The sequence below is a fragment of the Arachis hypogaea genome, chromosome 15 (assembly GCF_003086295.3).
Source record: "Arachis hypogaea cultivar Tifrunner chromosome 15, arahy.Tifrunner.gnm2.J5K5, whole genome shotgun sequence".
Classification (NCBI taxonomy): Eukaryota; Viridiplantae; Streptophyta; class Magnoliopsida; order Fabales; family Fabaceae; genus Arachis; species Arachis hypogaea.
This window is the reverse complement of record NC_092050.1, coordinates 66,490,460-66,513,354: the sequence shown is the minus strand read 5'-3', so window position 1 is coordinate 66,513,354 and position 22,895 is coordinate 66,490,460. Positions and strand designations below refer to the sequence as shown.

General features: G+C 33.4%; 3 protein-coding genes and 1 pseudogene across 4 annotated transcripts; 3 read left to right on the top strand and 1 right to left on the bottom strand.

Moving 5' to 3' along the window:
- Positions 1–1,357: 1,357 nt before the first annotated feature.
- On the top strand, positions 1,358–2,488 carry LOC112748503 (F-box/kelch-repeat protein At3g23880-like). The gene has a single exon (XM_025796740.1). The coding sequence runs from the start codon at positions 1,358–1,360 to the stop codon at positions 2,486–2,488; it is 1,131 nt and encodes a 376-aa protein (XP_025652525.1).
- Positions 2,489–13,936: 11,448 nt separating this feature from the next.
- On the top strand, positions 13,937–15,194 carry LOC112750353 (lysine-specific demethylase JMJ14). The gene is made up of 3 exons (XM_025799049.2): positions 13,937–14,047; positions 14,145–14,342; positions 14,438–15,194. The coding sequence occupies exons 2-3, from the start codon at positions 14,151–14,153 to the stop codon at positions 14,801–14,803; spliced, it is 558 nt and encodes a 185-aa protein (XP_025654834.1). The 5' UTR covers positions 13,937–14,047; positions 14,145–14,150; the 3' UTR covers positions 14,804–15,194.
- Positions 15,195–15,506: 312 nt separating this feature from the next.
- Positions 15,507–19,231, bottom strand: LOC112748505 (gamma-soluble NSF attachment protein-like; annotated as a pseudogene).
- LOC112750352 (uncharacterized) lies at positions 18,807–21,058 on the top strand. 2 transcript variants are annotated; one of them, XM_029292795.2, is made up of 2 exons: positions 18,807–18,989; positions 19,759–21,058. In XM_029292795.2, exon 2 carries the CDS (start codon positions 19,940–19,942, stop codon positions 20,975–20,977), a length of 1,038 nt encoding a protein of 345 aa, XP_029148628.1. In that variant the 5' UTR covers positions 18,807–18,989; positions 19,759–19,939; the 3' UTR covers positions 20,978–21,058. The 2 variants fall into 2 exon arrangements, with proteins under 2 accessions (XP_029148628.1, XP_029148627.1); XM_029292794.2 differs by having other exon boundaries at positions 18,858–18,989; positions 19,579–21,058.
- Positions 21,059–22,895: the final 1,837 nt, after the last annotated feature.

Sequence of the window (22,895 nt, the reverse complement as noted above, 5' to 3'; positions counted from 1 at the left end):
CTACCTTTCTAATTAGTAAAGCACTTTCTAGACAAATACTACTTGTGTTGCTAAATTTTGGAAATATTTTCAAGAAGGAACACCCTCTAATTACTATGTCTACGTTCTACTTTAAAATGAAAATACGGGCACTTGGAGAAGTATTTGGATGGATAAGAGCATTTCCTTTATTTCATTGTTGTTTCTATGTACTGTGTGCTATGTATTATCCTTTGATTATTTGATTTCATCAAGATATTAAGACTAATAGTTTTGTTAACAATGGTTAATAATCTTCTTCTACATTGATAATTTAATTTTATCAACATCATTAATTAATGAAAAGTGGCCGTAGATATATAGGTGCAAATTATATATTTTTTATGTGTAAAAAATCTGTAAATATGGGTGTAAAGTAAATATTATCTTATCCTTTTTAAAATAATATGTAAGTTATCTTCTCTATTCTAATGGGTGTTTATTTATTTTAAATTTTTAGTAAAATTTGTTGGATGACTAATTTATTTATAAAATAAAAAATAAAAAATTGATTTCAGGTCATTAAAATTTGTTAGAAATTTAATAAAATATTTAAAAATAATATTATATATTACTCTTTTATTTTTCACATAAAATCTTTGATTTCTAACAAAAATTAAATAAAAATCCAGACTTTCATAAAAAATAATTACAAACTAGCTACATTAATTTTTAAAAAACAAGATATAAAGTGTTTTAATTTCTTCCTTTTTTTTTCATATAATTCTAAACCAAATTGTATAGAATAAATTTTTAAATTTAAAAATCTATTTGATACTATAAACTTTTTAAAATGAAAATTTTCATGGTGACAGTAATTTGTGTTTCTATTTTTAATTTGTTACATCAATATTTTAGTTTAGAATTTAGTTAATATAAGAAAACTTTTAAATTCATATTTTACTAAATATATAACAAATATATTAAAATAAAAATTAAATTAAAATATGACACATAAGAGAGAATAACTTACATGTTACTCTAAAGAATGTAGAATAACATTCACCAAATTATTACTGATTAGGTGCTGGCCAAAAATAATATTTGTTGGGCATATAACATTGTTCGAGTTATAAAATTAAAATTTGAGGTACAAAAATATCCTTGATAATAATTAATTTATTTAATTATTTCACTATTTTTACTGTCTCTCACCATTAATTTAGGATACAATAATTGAAAAAAAATAATATGATATGATCCTGGGTTAATACTTATCCATAAACTCTCACAATAACATTTTAGTACTTTCTCCTAAATAGAATTTGTTCATTCCAATTTGATTTATTTTTCTTACCTCATTGTTCTTGTTTTCAGATGTTACTCTCTCTCCCAGGAAATGATCTCAGACATCCTATTACGACTTTCTGTGAAATCTCTGTTGCGATTCAGGTGTGTTTGCCGGTCCTGGAAATCCCTAATACATTGCCCGATTTTCACGAAACTTCACCTTCAAAGATCTCCTAAGAACACCAACTTCTTGTTAGTAGGAATAGACACGGATCCTGCTTTGGTATTATCGTATTCTCTTCATTCTTTAATGAAGGAGACAATTCCCTTTAATGCACAGTCCCTTGGTTTTGGAAAAGATTTAACAGAATGTTACTGGGTCAATGGTGCAATCAATGGACTCTCTTGCGTTTCAAGTATTGTTCCTTATGACATGAAATATAAGGTATTCAATGTACGACTCTGGAACCCGGTTACAAGGTTAATATCTGCAGCGTCACCACTTTTATACGTAGAGAGAGAATGTGCATGTATTGTTAAGTTTGGATTAGGCTACGATGACTCAACTAACACTTACAAGGTGGTAGCTAACATAATAGATCGTCGACAATGGAAAAATGAGTTGAGAATTTACAACAGACCGGGTGACACATGCTGGAGAACCGTTTCAACTCCCTCGGATCTTCTCATTTCTTGGGAAGAAGGACAATTTGTGAGCAACACTTTTAATTGGTTAGCGATTCGTCCACCTGGACCAATTGATCGTCAGAGAATCCAGCAGCTCGAATACACTTATGATGACTACGTGATCTTTTCACTTCATGTGGGGCAAGAAACGCACAAGCTTTTGCGAATTCCTGTTGTTCTTGACGACTACAATCGTGAAGAACCAAAGCTCGTAGTATTGAAGGATCACCTCTGTGTTTTTCATGATTTCGAAGGGACTCATGTTGTTGTGTGGCAGCTTGAGAAATTTGGAGTTGAAGATTCTTGGACTATATTAATGAAATTCAGTTATGTTTCTCTTCAAATCGACGCGTGTAGCTGTTCATTCAGGGATTATTCACAGTTTAACATGTCCGAGGATGGTAATTATTTGTTGATGTATAACAAACGTGATAGCATATTACTTGTGTATGATCAAAGAGTTAAGGAAGTAAGCAAGTGCATAAACCTTTGCAATAATCATCGTTGGGTGGGTGTCAATGGTCACGTTCAAAGCTTGGTTTCGCCTGAGTGAAGAAATTAATAATGCTCTTTAGTTTCTTGCACCGGTTAGGGTTTGCAAGTTGTGTTAGATAGGTTAGTAATAAGTTCCATATATGCAACTCAACTAGTTTGAATTTTGTTTTTTTCGGCTCCTTCCTCCTTAGCTTGAGTAGTTTGTTGATTGATTTTAATTTTATTTTTTTCCAATTATCATATCAAATCTTGGCTCCAGAACTTAGAATAATTGACAATATGACTATGCTGTATATGTTTTGAAATTAGAGTTTTATCATCACATAAACCCCCTAAGATTATAGGCATCCATCAAAGTATAGTTAACTATGAAGATTAGTTATATCACAAGTAGACACATATATGATAAGTTTAAAAATAAATATCTGTTACACATTTAAGTAATATTATCATCCAAGTCCAACAAAATAGATCTACCACCAACAAAAACTGCTCTTATTAAAAAGAGCGTGATTACATGCGCAGACATCATTCTTCCACCCAAGTCATTTACGTTCACGCACTATGTTATCATCGTCGTCTTCTTCTTCTTCTTCTTTGCGTTCCTCTCCGTCCTTCTCCTCTTTCTCAACTAATTCCGATAACGGCATCAAAAATTTAGTGCGAAATTTTTTTCAAAATCACAACTCGACAAATGCATTGAATCGTATCAAGTAATACCACAGTGAGTGAGTTATCGTTTCTACAAGAATTAAAGGACTAAGCAATAGTGATTAATTTGATTATTCTAATTAGACAAATTACAAAACAGTGGAGTGAGGAATCAAAGTAAACATGTAAACATAGAACAATAAAATTGGCAAACAGTGAGTGATGACAATGATGGTAAGAATGTTAAGATTTCAGAGATGTTCACTCCTTAAGAAAACAATTCTTTGTGTTCATTTATTTGAGGCATGCAAAGATCAATCACGATAAATCATAAATAATCAAATTCTAATTCCTTAGCAATTTAATTCCCTTTAACCTAATAAGTCACTAATTCTTTAGTCAATTACTTAAGAAAGAGATTAAGCACAAATATGATTTAGTTTCAAATAAGATTCAAGAATAGTCCTTAAGTTGAATTATATGTTACTTATCCAAGTTAGTCATAAACAATTGAAACTTACAAGAAAGAATGATTTCTAAAAGTTTTCTAATCCGAATTTTATGTCACTTATTCAAACTAGTGCAATTGAAATCACAAAGCGCCGCACACTCTTTAAAACACTATTCTTAGTTAAATCAAAAAGTTTTGAGAAAGAGTTTTCAAACTAATTCCAATATTACTTTTTCCAAAATAATATTTAGAATCCAAATCGGAGTTAGAATATTTTCCAATAATTCTAAATCTTTAGAGATGAAGAACAAAAATTCAATCATAAAATAAAGCAAAGCCTAAATCTCAAATAAGCAAAACACTTTAATTAATAATCTATAAAAGGATGAACAGAGCTCATAACCTTAACAAATGAAATTAGTTGCTCATGGTGGAATGAAAACAAAACTGTAAACCGTGGTGTGTAGTATAAAACGTGATGTCCTTGATCTATGGACAATAACTTATTTAAAATCTAAACCTAAAATTCAAATTCAAACTAAATCAAAACAAAATCAAATTTAATTCAAATCAAATCTTTTCTAATAACTCATAATTATCTAGTAATCTTTCTTATAATTGAAATTCAGAACTTAGTGTCTTGCTTTGTTGAAATTATGGGCTTGCAATTTTAATCTTGGGCCAATAAAACACATAAAGTTGGAGAGATTAGTAAAGAATTGTGAAGTCCCTAGATGATAGCTCAAGCCATGCGTTATACGCAAAGGAAGCAAGTAGAACACATGACTTGAGAAGTGGCCACTAGAGGTGTTCCAAGCCCATGTGTTATATGCATGGTGTCTCAAGTATAACGCATGGTTGGAGGTTTCCTACTGGAAGTGTAATTTAATTTGGCCCATGCATTATATGAATGGCTTTTTTCCCCTTAGAAGTGCTTTTTGTCCCTTTAGTGTGGCTGCCTTCAATGCAGGAGGAGGTTATGTTAGACTCAAGTCCATTCTAGAGATATACATATTGTTAGAAAGCTCTGAATGTTAGCTTTCTAACGTCTTTAGAACTGTTACATTTGGACTTCTCTAACTCATATTATGCTCATTGGAGTATAAAGAGGTCAAGGGAAGCTGCGTTAGATGCATAGATCTTTGCGTTATACAGCATGGTTCAATTGGATTTGAGATGGGATTATGTTCAATGCAGGAGAAGACTGCGTTAAACGCATCTCCACTATTATTATATATCATTGGAAAGTTCTGAAAGTTGACTTTCTAATGCCGTTAGAACCGCTTCATTTGGACCTCTATAGCTCAAGTTATTCTTACTGGAGTATGAAGAGGTCAGGGTTGCAAATTCTCTTTGAACTTCCCTAGGTTTGTTTTCAATTCTTAGTTCACTGGGGGTTGCTTCCTTTTACATGCCACTTTTTTGTTCTCTCTTGAGCTTTTTTAGTTGTCCTTCTCCTCCTTTGTTCTTGCCTAAAATTTTTTACAATTTTTTATACGTACCAAAGCTCAAAGCAACTCCAAGAAACATTGATTAAAGCATATAAAATCTCAATTATAACAAAAAAATTACTAACTTTATTCAAAAAAATAATAAAAAAAAACTAAAGATGCTCATATATCAATTATCTCATAATTTTACTAGTAAGATACAAGAAGTACCCTAGAAGGCCAACTAAGAGAGATACTAGTAGAGATGCTCCAAAAGTCAATTTTGATCTATGTAGAACAAAAAGGAAATATACTCAAGTAACATGCAAATTCCAGGTCCAAAAAAAAAAAAAAAAGTAACATGCAAATTCTGTCTTCAAGTGAGTTCTTAAAATATGTTTGTGTTATTAGATTTTCATATACAAATTTTTGTTTTTAAACTACTATTTATCAACGTTATACATAGGTCGGCCACAATTCAAGAAATTTTAAAAGAAAGGAGTTACTGGCTGCAAGTCCAAATCAGGCTTTTGTAGCAGTTGGCGCATGACAAGATGGAGTAGCACAAGTAAATGTAGTACAAGCAGGAGCAAGAACATCGGGTAACACGTAAGCAGGTTATTTTGCTACGTTATTGTAGACCTTACCTAAGGCTCCTGATAAGAATTTATAAAAAAAAATAGATAAAGGTGGTTTTTTCCTACTAGACCTCTAAGAAACCTGTTCTTAGCAACCTAGGTCACCGGAAGGGGCTCCCTACTAGACCTTCAAAGAACCTGTCCTTGACAACCTAGATGAGAGGGATGAAAATTGAATCACTCAATCTTCTCCATGCAACCAGCGAAGCAAATCACTCACCTCACTCAATCACACTTAAAAAAACGTGCATAAAGCACTAAGGAAATTTTATTCATCAAAGTTATTCCAAATGGTCTCACCAGAGGTGTTTAAATAGGCTCCTAACAAACTAACTAAAAGATAAGATAACTAATTTAAATCAGATTTGATCTTATTAGATTAGATCATATTTGATTTAAATTTTTAAAATCCTAAAGATATGATAACTAATTTAAATCAGATTTGATCTTATTAGATTAGATCAGATTTGATTTAAATTTAAAATCCCTAAAAATACTACTAAGCAAATCAGGAGTAATTCAAATCTTTCAACAAACTCTAACAACAAAACAAACTAACATAAATGCCTAAAAATTCGAAAATTAATAATAAATTATGTCTCTAATTGAATTTGAAAAGCATTATTGGCCTTCTTGCTGTCCTGACTTAGCCCAATGGGCTTATGAGTTGTCGCCCTTTCAACACCACTGTTTTTGAGACGGACTCTTGGTCTTCTAGATGTCCAAGACTGGCATGGCACAATTCTTCTAGAATTCAGATCCTTGAATATGAAAAGATTATCATTCCATCCCTTAGCTCTAAGATGACGAAAATGTCCTCCTGACCACATATCATTCTCTCCCTCTTCAAAAAGATTCGTCCTCGAATCTTGCATGAGATGCTCTTCGTCCCTCCAAAGAATCCAAACCCAATCTCCAGGTTTAAATACCATGGTTTGATGACTCTTCTCTACCCACTGAATTGTGGCTATGTCCTTCATGTGTGCAAGTTCAATCTTTCCAACCATAGTTTCACCATCTTGTTCAAAGTGTGCAATTTGTCTTCCTTTCTTTTCATCTATATTAATGCCTTTATAGTTGATCAGTGAATCTACAAAGCCTGGGAAAGTTGATATAAAAACACTAGGAATTTCATTGTTAGATGTATGAGAAACTAAGGATTCCATGGAATTCAATGATACTAATGCACTCTTGTCTAAGCTAGAACTTTCTAGATCTCTCTCACAAGTGTGTTTATTGCTATCAGTTTCTTTGTCACTCATTGACTCCTTTCGCTCACTATTCTCATATTTTCTCTCAAAACTCTCGCATTCAATCAAACATGGATTCCTTTCACTCAAACACTCAATCTCTTTCTCAATTTCTTTTCTCTCATATTTTTCAAATTGCTCACATCCCAAGGACCCAGTTGAGAAATTCTGCACGGTTGAATTTTCCAAGGACACATCACCCTCTACAGCATACTCAACAAATTCTTCCATCTCTGGCTTTGAAGAAGAATGAAAGATAGGCGTAGAAGAATTCCTCTTGTTATGGCGATCTATCATTTGTTGCACTTGCTCCCAGTTAATGACCAATTTGACCAAATCCTCCATGGTTGCATAACGGTAACGTTGGACTGTATCTACAAGTTCTTCACGTAATCCAAACAAAAATCGTTCCATAAGAACCTCAGGACTCATTTTAATATTAGCTTTGCCCATTAAATATAAAAATTTCGTGTGGTACTCCATTACTGATTGTGAACCTTGTTGCAACTTACAAAATCTTCCAAAAAATTCATTGTGGTATGATGATGGCACAACTCGATTCCTCATGTGGTATGATGAGGGCACAAACTGCCTCCTCATAAATTTCTTCATCTTCTCCCAACTACAAATTGGGCTCTTTCCGTACCGTCTTCTAGATCTTCCTAATTCAGTCCACCATATAAGGGCAACATCAGAAAAATTGGCTTGTACTAGTCGAACCGTCTTTTCCTCTGAAAGGATGCAATTTGTAAAAATCGACTCTACCTTTCTTTCCCAATCGAAATAAGCTTCAGGATTGTTCCTTCCTTTAAATGTAGGGATTTTCAACCGAAAACCCTTTTTCACATATGAGATTCCGTCGTCATCACTATTGTAATACTCAATCATTTTTTTTTGTTTTTTTTTTCAGACACTGACTTAAAGATAGAAAAATTGCAAAAATAAAATTAAAAAAAAAAAGAAATTTATTTTTTTTTCGTTTTTTTTATTTGACTCTAACATGAATTTACAGAAATTAAAAGAAAAAAAAGACTAAACAAGACCCATGAAACGTGTAGATAAATAAAAATTTACCTACGACCTGTAACTGATACCAGATGATAAGAAAATAAAAAAAAAATAGATAAAGGGGTTTTTTTCCTACTAGACCTCTAAGAAATCTGTTCTTAGCAACCTAGGTCATCGGAAGGGACTCCCTACTAGACCTTCAAAGAACCTGTCCTTGACAACTTAGATCAGAGCGATGAAAATTGAATCACTCAATCTTCTCCATGCAACCAGCGAAGCAAATCACTCACCTCACTCAATCACACTTAAAAAAACGTGGAAAATTTTATTCATCAAAGTTATTCCAAATGGTCTCACCAGAGGTGTTTAAATAGGCTCCTAACAAACTAACTAAAAGATAAGATAACTAATTTAAATCAGATTTGATCTTATTAGATTAGATCATATTTGATTTAAATTTTTAAAATCCTAAAGATATGATAACTAATTTAAATCAGATTTGATCTTATTAGATTAGATCAGATTTGATTTAAATTTAAAATCCCTAAAAATACTACTAAGCAAATCAGGAGTAATTCAAATCTTTCAACAAACTCTAACAACAAAACAAACTAACATAAATGCCTAAAAATTCGAAAATTAATAATAAATTATTTCTCTAATTGAATTTGAAAAGCATTATTGGCCTTCTTGCTGTCCTGACTTAGCCCAATGGGCTTTATGAGTTGTCGCCCTTTCAGCACCACTGTTTTTGAGACGGACTCTTGGTCTTCTAGATGTCAAGACTGGCATGGCACAATTCTTCTAGAATTCAGATCCTTGAATATGACAAGATCATCATTCCGTCCCTTAGCTCTAAGATGACGAAAATGTCCTCCTGACCACATATCAGCTCCTTTTAATGGTCTTTTGTGGATCAAGTGTGTTGAACATTTATTACAGGTTATGTTTTTCAAAATTATTCTCTGAGTCAATGTCAGTTATTATATTTGTTGCATTCTGTTTTCTACGATTGTCAATCAAATTAGTGACTATCTATTTTAATCCTTAGCTCTAACATAACACTCGGCCATTTAATCATTTAAGATGCAAAAAGGAAATCATATTCCATTTCACTGAAGGTTCAATTACATAATAATTACGAGGTATAAAATTATGGTTCAACAAAGAATACATTAGCAGCTTACAACCATCATCCAACTCCATACCTAAACTCTTGAGTTATATCTTCATAAGAATGTACATGAAAAACATCAAGCACAACAATAACCCAAATGAAATATCAACAATCCAAATCCTCAAAGCCTTGATTTCACCTTCTAGCTTTTCCATCTTCACCAGCATGCTTAGATTCCACTCCGTGTCTTGAAAAACATACTAATGCTTATTTTGTTGTCTCCCAATCACAGCTCTTGTCAAACTTTACCACTCATCATCAATCTCATCAACCCAACAAAAACAATTGCAAGCCTGGGTTTATAAAATAACATCACTATTTAACTGATAAATAGGTACCCGTTAAGACACCAGTAAACCTCACAAATGTCGCCCACCTTCCAGAAAGGAAATTGAATACTCGAACCACAGTAGCATCTCCCATTCAGAATTTCTCATGCTTCTTTTTCAAACTTGAATCTCCTGAAAAGCTCCAATTGCTGTTAATCAAAGGGCTTGCTCTTTTCCTTGACATGGTCTATGACAAATCTTTGGGAGTAGGTGTTGAATTTGGAGTAAGAACGACAACAAAAAGCTTTGGTTGGTATGTTGCACAATATCAAAATTGGAAAAATAGGGGTTACAAATTGACATTAACATGTCATGTCACAATGGTACATCGTGGACATTATGTCAAGCACATTCATGGTTTTGTCAATTTTAACAAACAGCTAATCCTATATGGATAGCAGCCTAGTTTCGATCAATTATGGATCTTTTGGTCAGCGACTATATCTTCTATGAGTATTTTTGGTGGTTAGTCTTTATTTAAATATAAAAATTTTGAGTATTAAATATCACATCTTAAATTATAAACTAAAAAACATATATCAATCAATAAAGCATAAGAAGAACGTTAAATCTAACAAAAATGTTATATACACACCAAAAAATAGTATTTATATAAATATATGTATAATTTAACTTATTTTTAATATATATTTTATATTTGATCAGAAATGCGATGGTTAATGATTTTGGGGTATCATCGTTAAAAAAAAATTGTAAGGACCTGCACCTTTGTTAACCAACAAATAAAAAAAAATCATCTAAACATGTGATCATCGTTATTTACATATGTTAAAAAGAACATTAAATCTAACATATATGTGGCATTCGCAGAAAGATGCTGTGTGTATTTCAATCTCAACAAACGAATGTATATACCTAACTCAGTCACTGAACTTCCGCATGTGAAAAAGGAAAAGTTTAGAGGGCAGCAATTTTATTGCATTTTGGCGAGCATGTAACCAGCAGAGAAATGTGAGTCATTGGATGATATCTCACACCAATCTTACACCATCAAATCATCATTGATGGCTAGTTGATGGCTACCAATCACAAATGTTGCTGACCCCCTAGCATTGCTCTGTGAAAAATATGACTTCTACGTCGTGGTAAAGGCCTACTAATAAATATCATAAAAGTAAAATTAAATACGTTATGGTGAAGCAAGTGGGGTGGCTTGCAAATAACTGAGGGAGCTAAGCTCCAAAAAGCAAAAAATAATAACGATTAGAGATTTCCATCCTAGAGAAGTTAGAAGTTAGAAAAAGTTATGATCCAAAAAATAAAAAATAAAAAGAAGCGACAAGAAGCTAACAAAGACAAAATTTTATGGTAAAGTTTAGATGTTTCACTTTTGGGAACTAGTTAGATAAAAATGTCTAAAATATATTTTTTTAAAAAAAATATTTTTTAATAATTAAAATTTTATACATATAATTGATTAAATTTTGTTATTTTTATTAAATTTAGGCCAAATAAATTAATTTAATCAAAAAAATACTGAATCAAATCTTGAACTGGTCTAAATTAATATTTTTTTTATAAAAATGACTACAATACCTATATTATAGAAAATAACTAAAATACTCTTATTATATATATTAATTTTGAAAATTCTAAATTCTAATCCTTTTTTTTTTGCTGTCATAAAATTAGGATTTAAAATTTTTAAAATATATATATATATATATATAAAATATTTTAGTTATTTTTTATAATAGGAATATTGTAGTTATTTTCTATAAAAAATATTAATTTAGACCGATTTAAAATTTAATTTATTAGTTTTTCAGCTAAATTAATTTATCTGGTCTAATTTTAATAAAATAACACAGTTTAATAAGTTATATGGGTTGAATTTTAATTATTAAAAAATATCTTTAAAAAAAGACGTTTTTGACATTTTTATCAGAACGACTCTCTTTACTTTTTGGTGTGGAATTTAAATCTTTTAAAATGAGAAAGTTAGTAAAATAATAAAATAAAAAATTAATTATTATTAATTTTATAACCTTCATAAAATATATTTTTTATTATTTTAATTTAAAAAAGATAAACTCCTCAACTTATCCTTTTACTTTACCAATTTTCTCACTCCTTTGGTCTTATGTGGTAATCCTCCTTGACATACCACAAACTACACAACTTTAGATCTTGACCGTTCAATTGAAAAGAAGCCTCCGAAACTCTTCTCTTCTCAATCCATAGTTCCATACTAAGTTGCTAACTACACGTGCTTCGTATCAATCCACAGTGCAATTAAAAACAGGATAGTCAATTAAAAAAAAAATACTAGGTACTAGTAATTTTTGTGATTTGTAACTATTAAATAGCCATCAAAATAGTTTTAATGGTGTGAGATTGGTGTAAAATTTCATCTAATGACTCACTTTTTTTTACTGGTTACATGCTGGCCAGAATTTAACAAAGTTGCTAGCCTCTATATTTTTTCTAAAAAAAATTTAAATAACAAATTGAATATTCATATTCTAAAATAGGCTACGGATTCGTTACTCCTACTTTTATGTGGGAGTAACGTTAACCATCATAAAAATATTTATAAATAGCACCCCATTTTTGTATTTTTAGAAAAATTTATAATTAAACATTTACCCCTGTATTTTTTCTTTTTACACATTCTTCCTTTTTCTTTTAATCAGTTTCAAAAGAGACGAGACATTTGGCTCTGCTAGGGTTCTTGCCTCCTTCTACCAGGTCGCTGGTTCTCTATTCCTCTCCCTCTGTGGTCCCTATCTCTGATCATCGTGCACCGTCGTTGGTTCTCTGCTCCTCACTGTGCGCCGTCGCTACTGCTCTGCTCCTCCCCGTGTCTCGCATTCGTTGGTGGGTGATCTCGCCGTGTCTTGCTTCCGTGTCTGCTCGAAGTCGAAGCAACATTTCTTCTCTTGTCTGGACTCACTTTGACTCTCTGCTTTAGTTCGGTAGTTCAATTCAGGTATCTCTCAATTTAGTTTCTTTCTTCTCGAAGTTTCAATTTTTCAATTAAGAAATGGAAATAATATGAAAGAGTCTAATCTGCTGCCGCGCAAAATGCCGTTTTTTGCTCCTGCGAGCTTCTCCTCCTTCCTGGAGCTTTTGCTCTGGTAGCTTCTCCTTATCCATTAACGTGCCTTCGCCTCCTCGATCTGTTTCTCAATTTGCGTTCTAACTTCTCACTTTTAGATCTGTAACTAAATTCACATCCTCTTGTTCTGATTACTTCAATGATTGTTATATGCTAATTATTCTAATTACATCCTCTCTCAATAATATTTTCGATTTCGATTTTGAATTCACTCTTAATTATGTTTTCTAGCATTTCATCTTTCATGAGGCTTTGATAATTGACTGGATGCTCTTTATTTCTAACTCTGTATGTTCTCCAGTTTTTCGGCTGCATAGCAAATATTTTGCTGATAATCTATTTCCCTGTCTCCTTACTTTTGCAGCCTTCCCCAATTAAATCTTGTGTAAAATATGGATGATGGACTGCTGAATCTTTATTGCTGTTTTTGGTATTTTATTTATTTAAATTTTTTCGTGGCTAGTCTGATAGGATGTCCTTAAAATTTGTAGTATTTTAGGCTGCAGATTGGAGTAGTGCTACTTCCCTTTATGAACAGGCTGGTAAAACAACATTATTTATTCATACCTTAAATTCTGATAATATAGATAGAGATGTATGAAAATTAAAGCATGTAACTCTTTAATTTTGGCAGCTAATCGATTTAGTGTTGCCAAGGATTATGAGAGATCAAAAGCAGCATATGAGAAAGCTTCCAAGGGACAAGAGATGCTTGCTTCGTATCCTTATTTATAACTGGTTGTTCTATAATCACTGTGAAAGGATTCTGTGTTTCTGTGTCCTTGACAAGTAAACCAGCCCTTGGGATGCAGCTAAGCACATGGAATCAGCTGCTAATATGGCAAAGGAACTCAGAAACTGGAGAGAAGTTGTGAGCTTCTCTCGAAAGGGCGTCGGAATTGTACATTGAGTGTGGGAGGCCACAACCTGCATCAGATGCTCTTGCAAAGGGAGCCCGGTATTGTTTGGTTTCTGTTTTCATTTTCAGTGTTCTATGCTTTAAGGATTTTGTTAAAGAACAAGTGAAAACAAACAAAATGAACTTTATGGCTTGGAGGTGCTGAATTGTGTAAATGATATGTAGCTTTCTTTATTTTCTCACTATGCAGTGCTTTGGAAGAAACCATGCCTGAAGAAGCTATTCAGCTATATACTGATGTCATTACAATTCTTGAGGAAGATGGAGGAGGACAAATGGCCTTTGATCTGTATCCCAAACTGGTAAAATACATGTTAACTAAAATAAAACCATTTGTCAAGTTTGGGATAAAAACCATAAACTGGTAAGCTACTTGACAAATGGTTTTTATCCCAAACTGAAAAGCTACTTGTTCATCATGCATGATCTTGTTAACTAAAATAAATATTGCTAATTGTGTTCTCTCCGTTCTCCTACTTATAACTACAGGATAAGCCAGCTTTCATATTCTGTGTCGAAGACAGAGCACTCTTTTTTTTGAAGAGCAACTTTTTTATTGTTTTGGTAAACTTATCCAGGATTCAAGAGCCGCGTTAAGTTCTTTAGTATTCTTGATCCAACAAGACCCTGTAATTATGTTTCTGAAATCTCTGATGCTGGATTTCTTGGTCCTCTTTTCAAGGTATTATTTCTGACCTTGTATCTCTCTTTGGTTTTACACCTATGATTGACTAGTTCTTGATCGAAGTTTATTACACATTTTGTAAAATATATTCCAGGTTACCATGGAAGAACATCCAACTGAAGCTTTCACAAACACATCAGCGGATAAGTGTTGGGAAACAATTCTTGACAGACTAAACGCTGAGATCGAGAGGTGTAAGAGTCTAGGTGAACAAGAACTCCCTCCCTTGGAGGTTTTGCAAAGCATTAATGGTCATAAAATGTTCGGATTCCTTAAGCCATCCATTATTCAGGTAACGCAATCTCAAATATTGAAGATCTTTTCAGCCACTGAGGAAGTTATGATCTAACTTCTGAAGTTTTAATCAATTCCGGCAAACAATTTCAGGCCATTGAAGCTCAAGATCCCAGTCATCAATGTGTAGAGTACTGGCATCACAAAGAACTTTCCTCTGAATCTTCAGGCAGTGGAAATGATGCCTCTAAGTGCTCAAATGGTTCAAGCAACTCTCTGGGTGATGTCAAGACCAAAACTTTCGGCTTCAATTTGATAAAGCAGGAGCAAGAAGATAACATAGAAGGACATTTTTATTCATTTGAAGAGATGAAGTCATTGCTACAAGGATTCCTAAAAAAGGCCAGTCCTGCCGAGTTGAGTGCAATGCTCAAGTTATTTAGCTCTGATTCACAAGTTACTCAATGGAGAGCGGCATTCGTAGCGTTGATCGAAGAGATCCAGAAAGGTTGTAGATAAAAGAAGAATAAGATCTCTCTAGTCATTTATCAATTTATTCAGTAGTTAGGTCCATTCATAAACTAAACTGAAGAAAATTCTGGGTAAGGCCAAGATATAAAATTTTCTTTTGTTCCTAGTAATAGAGTGAACTTGTTAGTTAGAGGTGGCTAATGCTATTAAACACCCATTGTAGTTGCTAGTGCCGGTCCCATTTATACTTTTCTTTTTTATATTTATATTTTTCTTTTTAAGCTAGCTTTTGGTGTCAATTAGGCTTTATTGATTTCGTCCTTACAGATCTCCATTTATCTCTAAATTTCTGTATATAAACAGAAAAAGAAATGCTGCTGATATATAAATGATGATTGATATCAATAGAAACAATACATGGAGAACTTTGCTCCTCAAATAATGTGTTTCACTTTCAACCCTTGTGTTGTAATTATTCTATAATTAGTACATATTTGTTTATATTAGGATAGATTTGGTGCAGATTTGTTTTGAATAGCTTTTATTACCTGTTATTTTCTTTCCTTAATTAGGTTGTAAATAATCTTTATATTCTGTATGTAATCACTCTCTAAGTGAAACAATTCAGAAATAATATTTAAAAATCTTCTTTTCATGTCCTTGGCTACTCTCTTCTAAGTTCATATTTCAGTATTGTTCTCCTACAGGGCCTAGTATACCAAGACATGTTTATAAAGCATAGCATTCACAATTTTTGTCACCTTTAAATTGAATAAGATTGAACACTTGGTACACTTGGTACACCAAACCTCTTTTTAAGTTTCATTGTTCTTAAGATCAAAATATTCTTATGGTATGTCGGAAACGAAAAATTAATAAAAGAAATGTGGCCCGGAGAATTGTTAAGTGAGGTCATTTTCATCCAGAGGCTGGTCTTCCTGTCTGGCAGTGTTACCCTTCAATGCACTCACATCTCCTGTTGGCAGTTTCCTTGCTAGCCTAATCATCTGTAAAATTCAAAACTCACATACTAAGTTTCATACAAAGGCTAGTTCACATCACAAGAATTGTGCCACAAGCTCTTACTTCTTACCACTCAGTATGCTTACATTAGAAATCAATGTAATTAGGGACAGGGTAACAAAATATATAGTGAAAAATAAGTAATATCCCAAATTAATTTCTAAGAAAATTTGTAGCCAAATATTTTGTTCTTCAAATATTTTAATCGGTCTTAACATCAAACTTTTCATTAATATAGAAGAACTAATACGAGGATTTAAAAATTTTTAGCAACTGTTGTGTCTTTGTTACATAATAATAGGGATCGATTTGTCTAACCTTTTACCAAAATTTGACATCTAATAAAATAAAAGGTTAAAGCCTGATTTGGTAATTAAAATTTGTTGAGGATTAAAAATCTTTTAGAAACTGATATCAGTATTACACTCTAAAAAATTGATTCTCTGATGTATGAATTTTCTGACTGAACAGTTATTAGAACTTCTTCTAAAACCACCTTGTATGAAATCTGAATATGATCATACACAGGAAATGTAATATATACAAACTTAGGTTACCGAGTGGTCAAGATTTGAAATGCTGCTTGATTGGGCGATACGTTTGATTTCTTCAATGTCTCCATCTGAGTATGCAGCAAGGAGATTGCTAGCACAGCGATTCTGGTCACTTTTGCAAAAAGCATCAATCCTAGACACACCACACAACCATATTATCCATAGATATTAATAATTGATTAAAGTGACATTCAATCTTTTATAGTAAAAGGAAACTAACAAGAAAGGAGGCAGAAACTCACCAAGAGCAGTCATTATAACACATCTCTGCTTGCTTGTAGTCATTAGTATAAAGGTAGATAATAATTGCATTGAGATATGCCTGCATTTATGAGCATCTCTGTTAGAGGAATTTCTCCCTAAAAATAACAAGCAAATTCCATCACAGCAACATACAATATATATACAGTTACAGTTCAAATGCAGAATGCAAAATTAAATCAATCCTAACCTTGCACTGGCTATTGGTAGCATTACACTTGGAAGCTGCTAAGCCGAACTTCAATTGGAGAGGCGCAGCGTCCGAATACCTTTGTGTTACAGAAACATACCCCGGAAAATGTTGCAAAATCAGCATTCAAGGAAAATTGCTAGAAAATTTTGAATGGAACTTCATACTTTACTACACAGACTTACTTCTCAAGTTTTATATAAACAGCAGTAGCAGAACGATACAAATCAAAGGCCATTTATCCTCCTCCATCTTCCTCAAGAATTGTAATGACATCAGTATATAGCTGAATAGCTTCTTCAGGCATGGTTTCTTCCAAAGCACTGCATAGTGAGAAAATAAAGAAAGCTACATATCATTTACACAATTCAGCACCTCCAAGCCATAAAGTTCATTTTGTTTGTTTTCACTTGTTCTTTAACAAAATCCTTAAAGCATAGAACACTGAAAATGAAAACAGAAACCAAACAATACCGGGCTCCCTTTGCAAGAGCATCTGATGCAGGTTGTGGCCTCCCACACTCAATGTACAATTCCGACGCCCTTTCGAGAGAAGCTCACAACTTCTCTCCAGTTTCTGAGTTCCTTTGCCATATTAGCAGCTGATTCCATGTGCTTAGCTGCATCCCAAGGGCTGGTTTACTTGTCAAGGACACAGAAACACAGAATCCTTTCACAGTGATTATAGAACAACCAGTTATAAATAAGGATACGAAGCAAGCATCTCTTGTCCCTTGGAAGCTTTCTCATATGCTGCTTTTGATCTCTCATAATCCTTGGCAACACTAAATCGATTAGCTGCCAAAATTAAAGAGTTACATGCTTTAATTTTCATACATCTCTATCTATATTATCAGAATTTAAGGTATGAATAAATAATGTTGTTTTACCAGCCTGTTCATAAAGGGAAGTAGCACTACTCCAATCTGCAGCCTAAAATACTACAAATTTTAAGGACATCCTATCAGACTAGCCACGAAAAAATTTAAATAAATAAAATACCAAAAACAGCAATAAAGATTCAGCAGTCCATCATCCATATTTTACACAAGATTTAATTGGGGAAGGCTGCAAAAGTAAGGAGACAGGGAAACAGATTATCAGCAAAACATTTGCTATGCAGCCGAAAAACTGGAGAACATACAGAGTTAGAAATAAAGAGCATCCAGTCAATTATCAAAGCCTCATGAAAGATGAAATGCTAGAAAAAATAATTAAGAGTGAATTCAAAATCGAAATCGAAAATATTATTGAGAGAGGATGTAATTAGAATAATTAGCATATAACAATCATTGAAGTAATCAGAACAAGAGGATGTGAATTTAGTTACAGATCTAAAAGTGAGAAGTTAGAACGCAAATTGAGAAACAGATCGAGGAGGCGAAGGCACGTTAATGGATAAGGAGAAGCTACCAGAGCAAAAGCTCCAGGAAGGAGGAGAAGCTCGCAGGAGCAAAAAACGGCATTTTGCGCGGCGGCAGATTAGACTCTTTCATATTATTTCCATTTCTTAATTGAAAAATTGAAACTTCGAGAAGAAAGAAACTAAATTGAGAGATACCTGAATTGAACTACCGAACTAAAGCAGAGAGTCAAAGTGAGTCCAGACAAGAGAAGAAATGTTGCTTTGACTTCGAGCAGACACGGAAGCAAGACACGGCGAGATCACCCACCAACGAACGCGAGACACGGGGAGGAGCAGAGCAGTAGCGACGGCGCACAGTGAGGAGCAGAGAACCAACGACGGTGCACGATGATCAGAGATAGGGACCACAGAGGGAGAGGAATAGAGAACCAGCGACCTGGTAGAAGGAGGCAAGAACCCTAGCAGAGCCAAATGTCTCGTCTCTTTTGAAACTGATTAAAAGAAAAAGGAAGAATGTGTAAAAAGAAAAAATACAGGGATAAATGTTTAATTATAAATTCTTCTAAAAATACAAAAACGGGGTGCTATTTATAAATATTTTTATGATGGTTAATGTTACTCCCACATAAAAGTAGGAGTAACGAATCCGTAGCCTCTAAAATAATTTTGTACGAACCAACCTTGTTAATCCATTTAAGTACTAGTACTATTTATTTTAGTTCCATGCAGCATGGAATTCTCCTCCAGCTACAACAAACACACACAATCAAGAGAAAAACCAAAGAGGCAGTGTGCGTTGGTCACTTCTTCTTGAGGGCTTGTTCAAAGCCTCTAATACAGGTAACAAACCAACCCCATCTCATCAAAATTCGATCTTTCCCTTGGGTTTTATTCCATTCCCGCATTAATTTTCGCAGCTTGTGACAAAAAAAAAATAAAGGGGAAATTAATTGGGTTCTCTGTTCTCTGTTCTGTTTTTGTTGGTGCCGTTTTGTTTCTGTGGGTCGCTGATCCTCTCTTGTACTTAAAAGTGAGAGAACTGTCACATCTGAAACGCAGTAGTTCTCGTTTTTTCTGATCATCGTTCATAACCAACTCCTGATTCAAAGCAACAAGCTTCGTGATCTGTTTCTGTGCTTGATCTCAAAGCTTTGTCCCTGACCTCACACAGCACTGTCTTTTTATCCCTTTTGTTTGTTTTTTTTTTTTCTCCTTTCACCGCTTTGGATTATGGTTTCCTTGTGCTTCATTCCTTCGTTCATTACTGGTTGCAAAAAAATAAGATTCTGAGGTAAGTCTTGTCTTGTTATTAGTTCTTGTTTCCTTGTTCTGGGTCGGTTCTGTTGTTTTGGATAATAATAATAATAAACAAGAATGAAGTATTGAATTAAGATTCGAAATCTGATTAAGATTTGAAAAATCTTTGAAGAATGGAGGAAAGGAAGTTTGTATGCAAGTATTGCAGTAAGAAGTTTCCTTGTGGCAAGTCTCTTGGGGGTCACATAAGGACTCACATGATGAATGAACACTCTCTATCAGCAACAATGCCCTATGCTAATATCAATTCATCTTCTTCTTCTTTAATACTCGAGTTTGAATATCCTAACAGGAAGAGGAAGCACGATTTCTTGGCAACTAATGGTTCTAATTCCAGCTATGGCGGTAGTGGATATGGTTATGGACTCAGAGAGAATCCGAAGAAAACAAAGAGTTTTGTGGATGCCAATCACAACAAGTTATGTAAAGAATGTGGAAAAGGTTTTCCATCGCTTAAGGCTCTCTGTGGTCACATGGCTTGTCACTCAGAGAAAGAAAGAGGAACCAATTCCAATTCCAATAACAGGTTTCAGTTTGAATCCAATTCTGGGATTAGTGAGAAGCAGAAATTGCTTATGGATAGTCATTCTGATACTGAAACCTCTGTTCCAATTAGGAGATCCAAGAGGATGAGATTCAGGAACCTCTCCAAAAACAACCGCAAACCTTTTTGTTCTTCTTCTTCTTCTTCTGTGTCTGAGGTTGAGCAGGAGCAAGAAGAGGTTGCTAGGTGTTTGATGATGCTGTCCAAGGATAACACCTACAAGGGTCGATTCGTGCTTTTCGCTGAGTCGTCCGATAACAAGTCGATTGTTCTTGAGGGGAAATCGCCTTCTGTTGACACCTACAATAAGGTTATGGTTGTGGATCATGAGAAGAATCAACACAAGGGTGCTGAGATTGGTTATAATTCGGACAATTCGGATTCAGGCTATTTCAGATATGGTCCCAAGAAGAATGTAGATTCTGATGATGATGAAGTTAACAACAATGTTGATTCGAGGAGTGGTGTAAGAAGCAGAAACAATTCCTTGTTGAAGAAAATGGCAGCAGCCAACGATTCTTCGAGCAAGAAGAATAACAAACCAAATGGCATTACCGGTTTCGGTGACAAGCATTGGAAGGTTGAGTCTTTCACAACTGAAGATTTCTCTGCATTCGTAAGCGATGAGTTTAATAACAACAGCACAGACACTGATTCATACCCTGCAGCAGCTGCTAATGCATCAAAATCTCGCAGCAACAAGAAGATCGATGAGAACAACAAGGGTAAGACTAAGAAAAAGAGTAAGAAGAAGAAGAAGTTGAAGTCAAAGAAGAACAAGGAACATGAGTGTCCAATTTGCAACAAAATGTTTAGGTCAGGACAGGCATTGGGGGGTCACAAAAGATCACATTTTGTTGGAGGATCTGAAGAGAACACACTGGTCATTAGGCCAGCTCCTGCTACAGTTGCTCCATGCCTAATTGATCTCAATTTACCTGCTCCTGTTGATGATGCACCTTTTTGAATCTCACAAACTTTTTTAGATTGCATTATTTTGGTTAGGAAATAATTGATTTGAGAATTATATTATTCTCTTTATCATTGATTCAATTGGTGTTGAGAATGTTTCTCTTTTCATGTTAGCGGCGGAAATGTTGAAAACATTGCTCTACTAATTCAATTACATGGTTAGTCTATAATATTTACTCAAATATTGGCATATTTAATAATTTCTAAACCCACTGTCCAGATTTTCAGTTCATGTGTTTTCAATCCGTGACTAGTCTTTGGGAAGCATGATTATGAAAAAAGGATTTCAAGTTTCTCTTTCTAAATCAAATTCTGACCAAAACTTGCTTTTTAGTTACGTGTTGTTCTTGGAAAAGTTCACAACCACCTTTAAATAGAGCTATGTAGGTGCTAATCAGAAAGTTAGTACAAATGGTAAAATCTTGGAAGATATTATTATTATTATTATTATTATTATTATTATTATTATTAGAGTAAACATCCGATTCGGTCCTTGTCCATTTTCATGAAGGAAGGACAAAGTGATCCCTGTAAAAAAAAGGAACACTTTGACCTTTAACCTTTTTATTTTGGGACAATAGGATCTCTATATTAAAAAATTCATTAAATAATAATAAAAATTAGTTTTGTGGGAGTTTTATTTGTATTTTGTGGGAGTTTTAAACCTCCACAAACTATTAATAAGTTCGTTTTTAAAAAATTCCTTCACCAATGGTGGTTAAGTGAAGAAAAACTATTGATGAAAATGATGCCCAAAAAAAAAATAATTATAGTACAATATCTTTTAAAGGAAAAAAATAATATTGAATAAGAAATGAAAGAAGAGAACTCTAATGTTGATAATATTGGTATTGGTGATGATGACGGTAGCGGAGATAATGATGATGATAAAGTATGGTTACAGAATAAAAATAATAGAGGTAGGAGTGATAATAAGGAGAATGAAAAAGGTAGTGGTAGTAGTGATAGTAATTGGTTAAATTGTTAAAAATATTTTTGTAGGGCCTTAAAATCCCAGAAAATACAAATAAAACCCCCACAAAATTAATTTTTATTATTATTTAACAATGTTTTTAACGGAGAATCGCATTGTTTCAAAATAAAAAAGTTAAGGATCAAAGTGTCACTTTTTTTTTGGACAGAGATTACTTTATCCTTCGTAAAAATGGACAAAAATCGGATTTGGTCTTTACTCTTATTATATTATTATTATTTGCTGCTTTGAGAGCTTTTTAGTAGACGTCTATACATTCTCATAAGTGTTTACTGAGTCGGGAATCATGGGTATTGTTGAATACGCTTAAATTTAAGTGTACCATAACATAGTGCTATAAAAATGGTTTAAGAAAAAAAAAATGAAAAATATGATAGGATGTGGGAGAAGCATTTAGAGAGGTTAAAAAAAGGAAATGGTTTTCTTAAAGATTAATAAAGCCATATAATAATGTTACTTAATTAGATACAAAGTACAAGAATGTGTGGTGTCCAAGTATGGTGTACGTTGGAATTAATGGCATGATGAAATTGACACCATGGTCAAAGGCCCTTGAGGCCGCGACATGTGCGGCGACCAAGAAGGGTATACAAAGAGAGAGAGGAGGCTGCTTAATGCTTATGCTTAGTTCCCTCACCACCAAAAAGTTTTAATTCCCTTTGTTTTTAACGAGTCCTAATCCTTTGCTAGTGAAAAAAAGCATGTGCTTCTTGAATTATTCTTGTGGTTGAAACATTTGTTTGACGCACCATGGGAAAATTACTCTTTATTAGAACCATCGTGATTCAAGAATCACCGACTCACCCTTCTTTGTTAGTATTATCATTATTAATGCAAAAAATTTAGAGTAATTTAGATAAATAAAAAGTTTGTAAATAAATATTATACAAAATTTTGTTATATTACAGTTGTTTCGAGG

Coding starts and splice junctions, on each gene's coding strand:
- LOC112748503 (XM_025796740.1), top strand. CDS start 1,358: ATGATCTCAGACATCCTATTACGACTTTCTGTGAAATCTCTGTTGCGA.
- LOC112750353 (XM_025799049.2), top strand. CDS start 14,151: ATGGAAGAACATCCAACTGAAGCTTTCACAAACACATCAGCGGATAAG. Junction 14,343..14,437: donor TTAAGCCATCCATTATTCAG/GTAACGCAATCT, acceptor AAACAATTTCAG/GCCATTGAAGCTCAAGATCC.
- LOC112750352 (XM_029292794.2), top strand. CDS start 19,580: ATGGAGGAAAGGAAGTTTGTATGCAAGTATTGCAGTAAGAAGTTTCCT.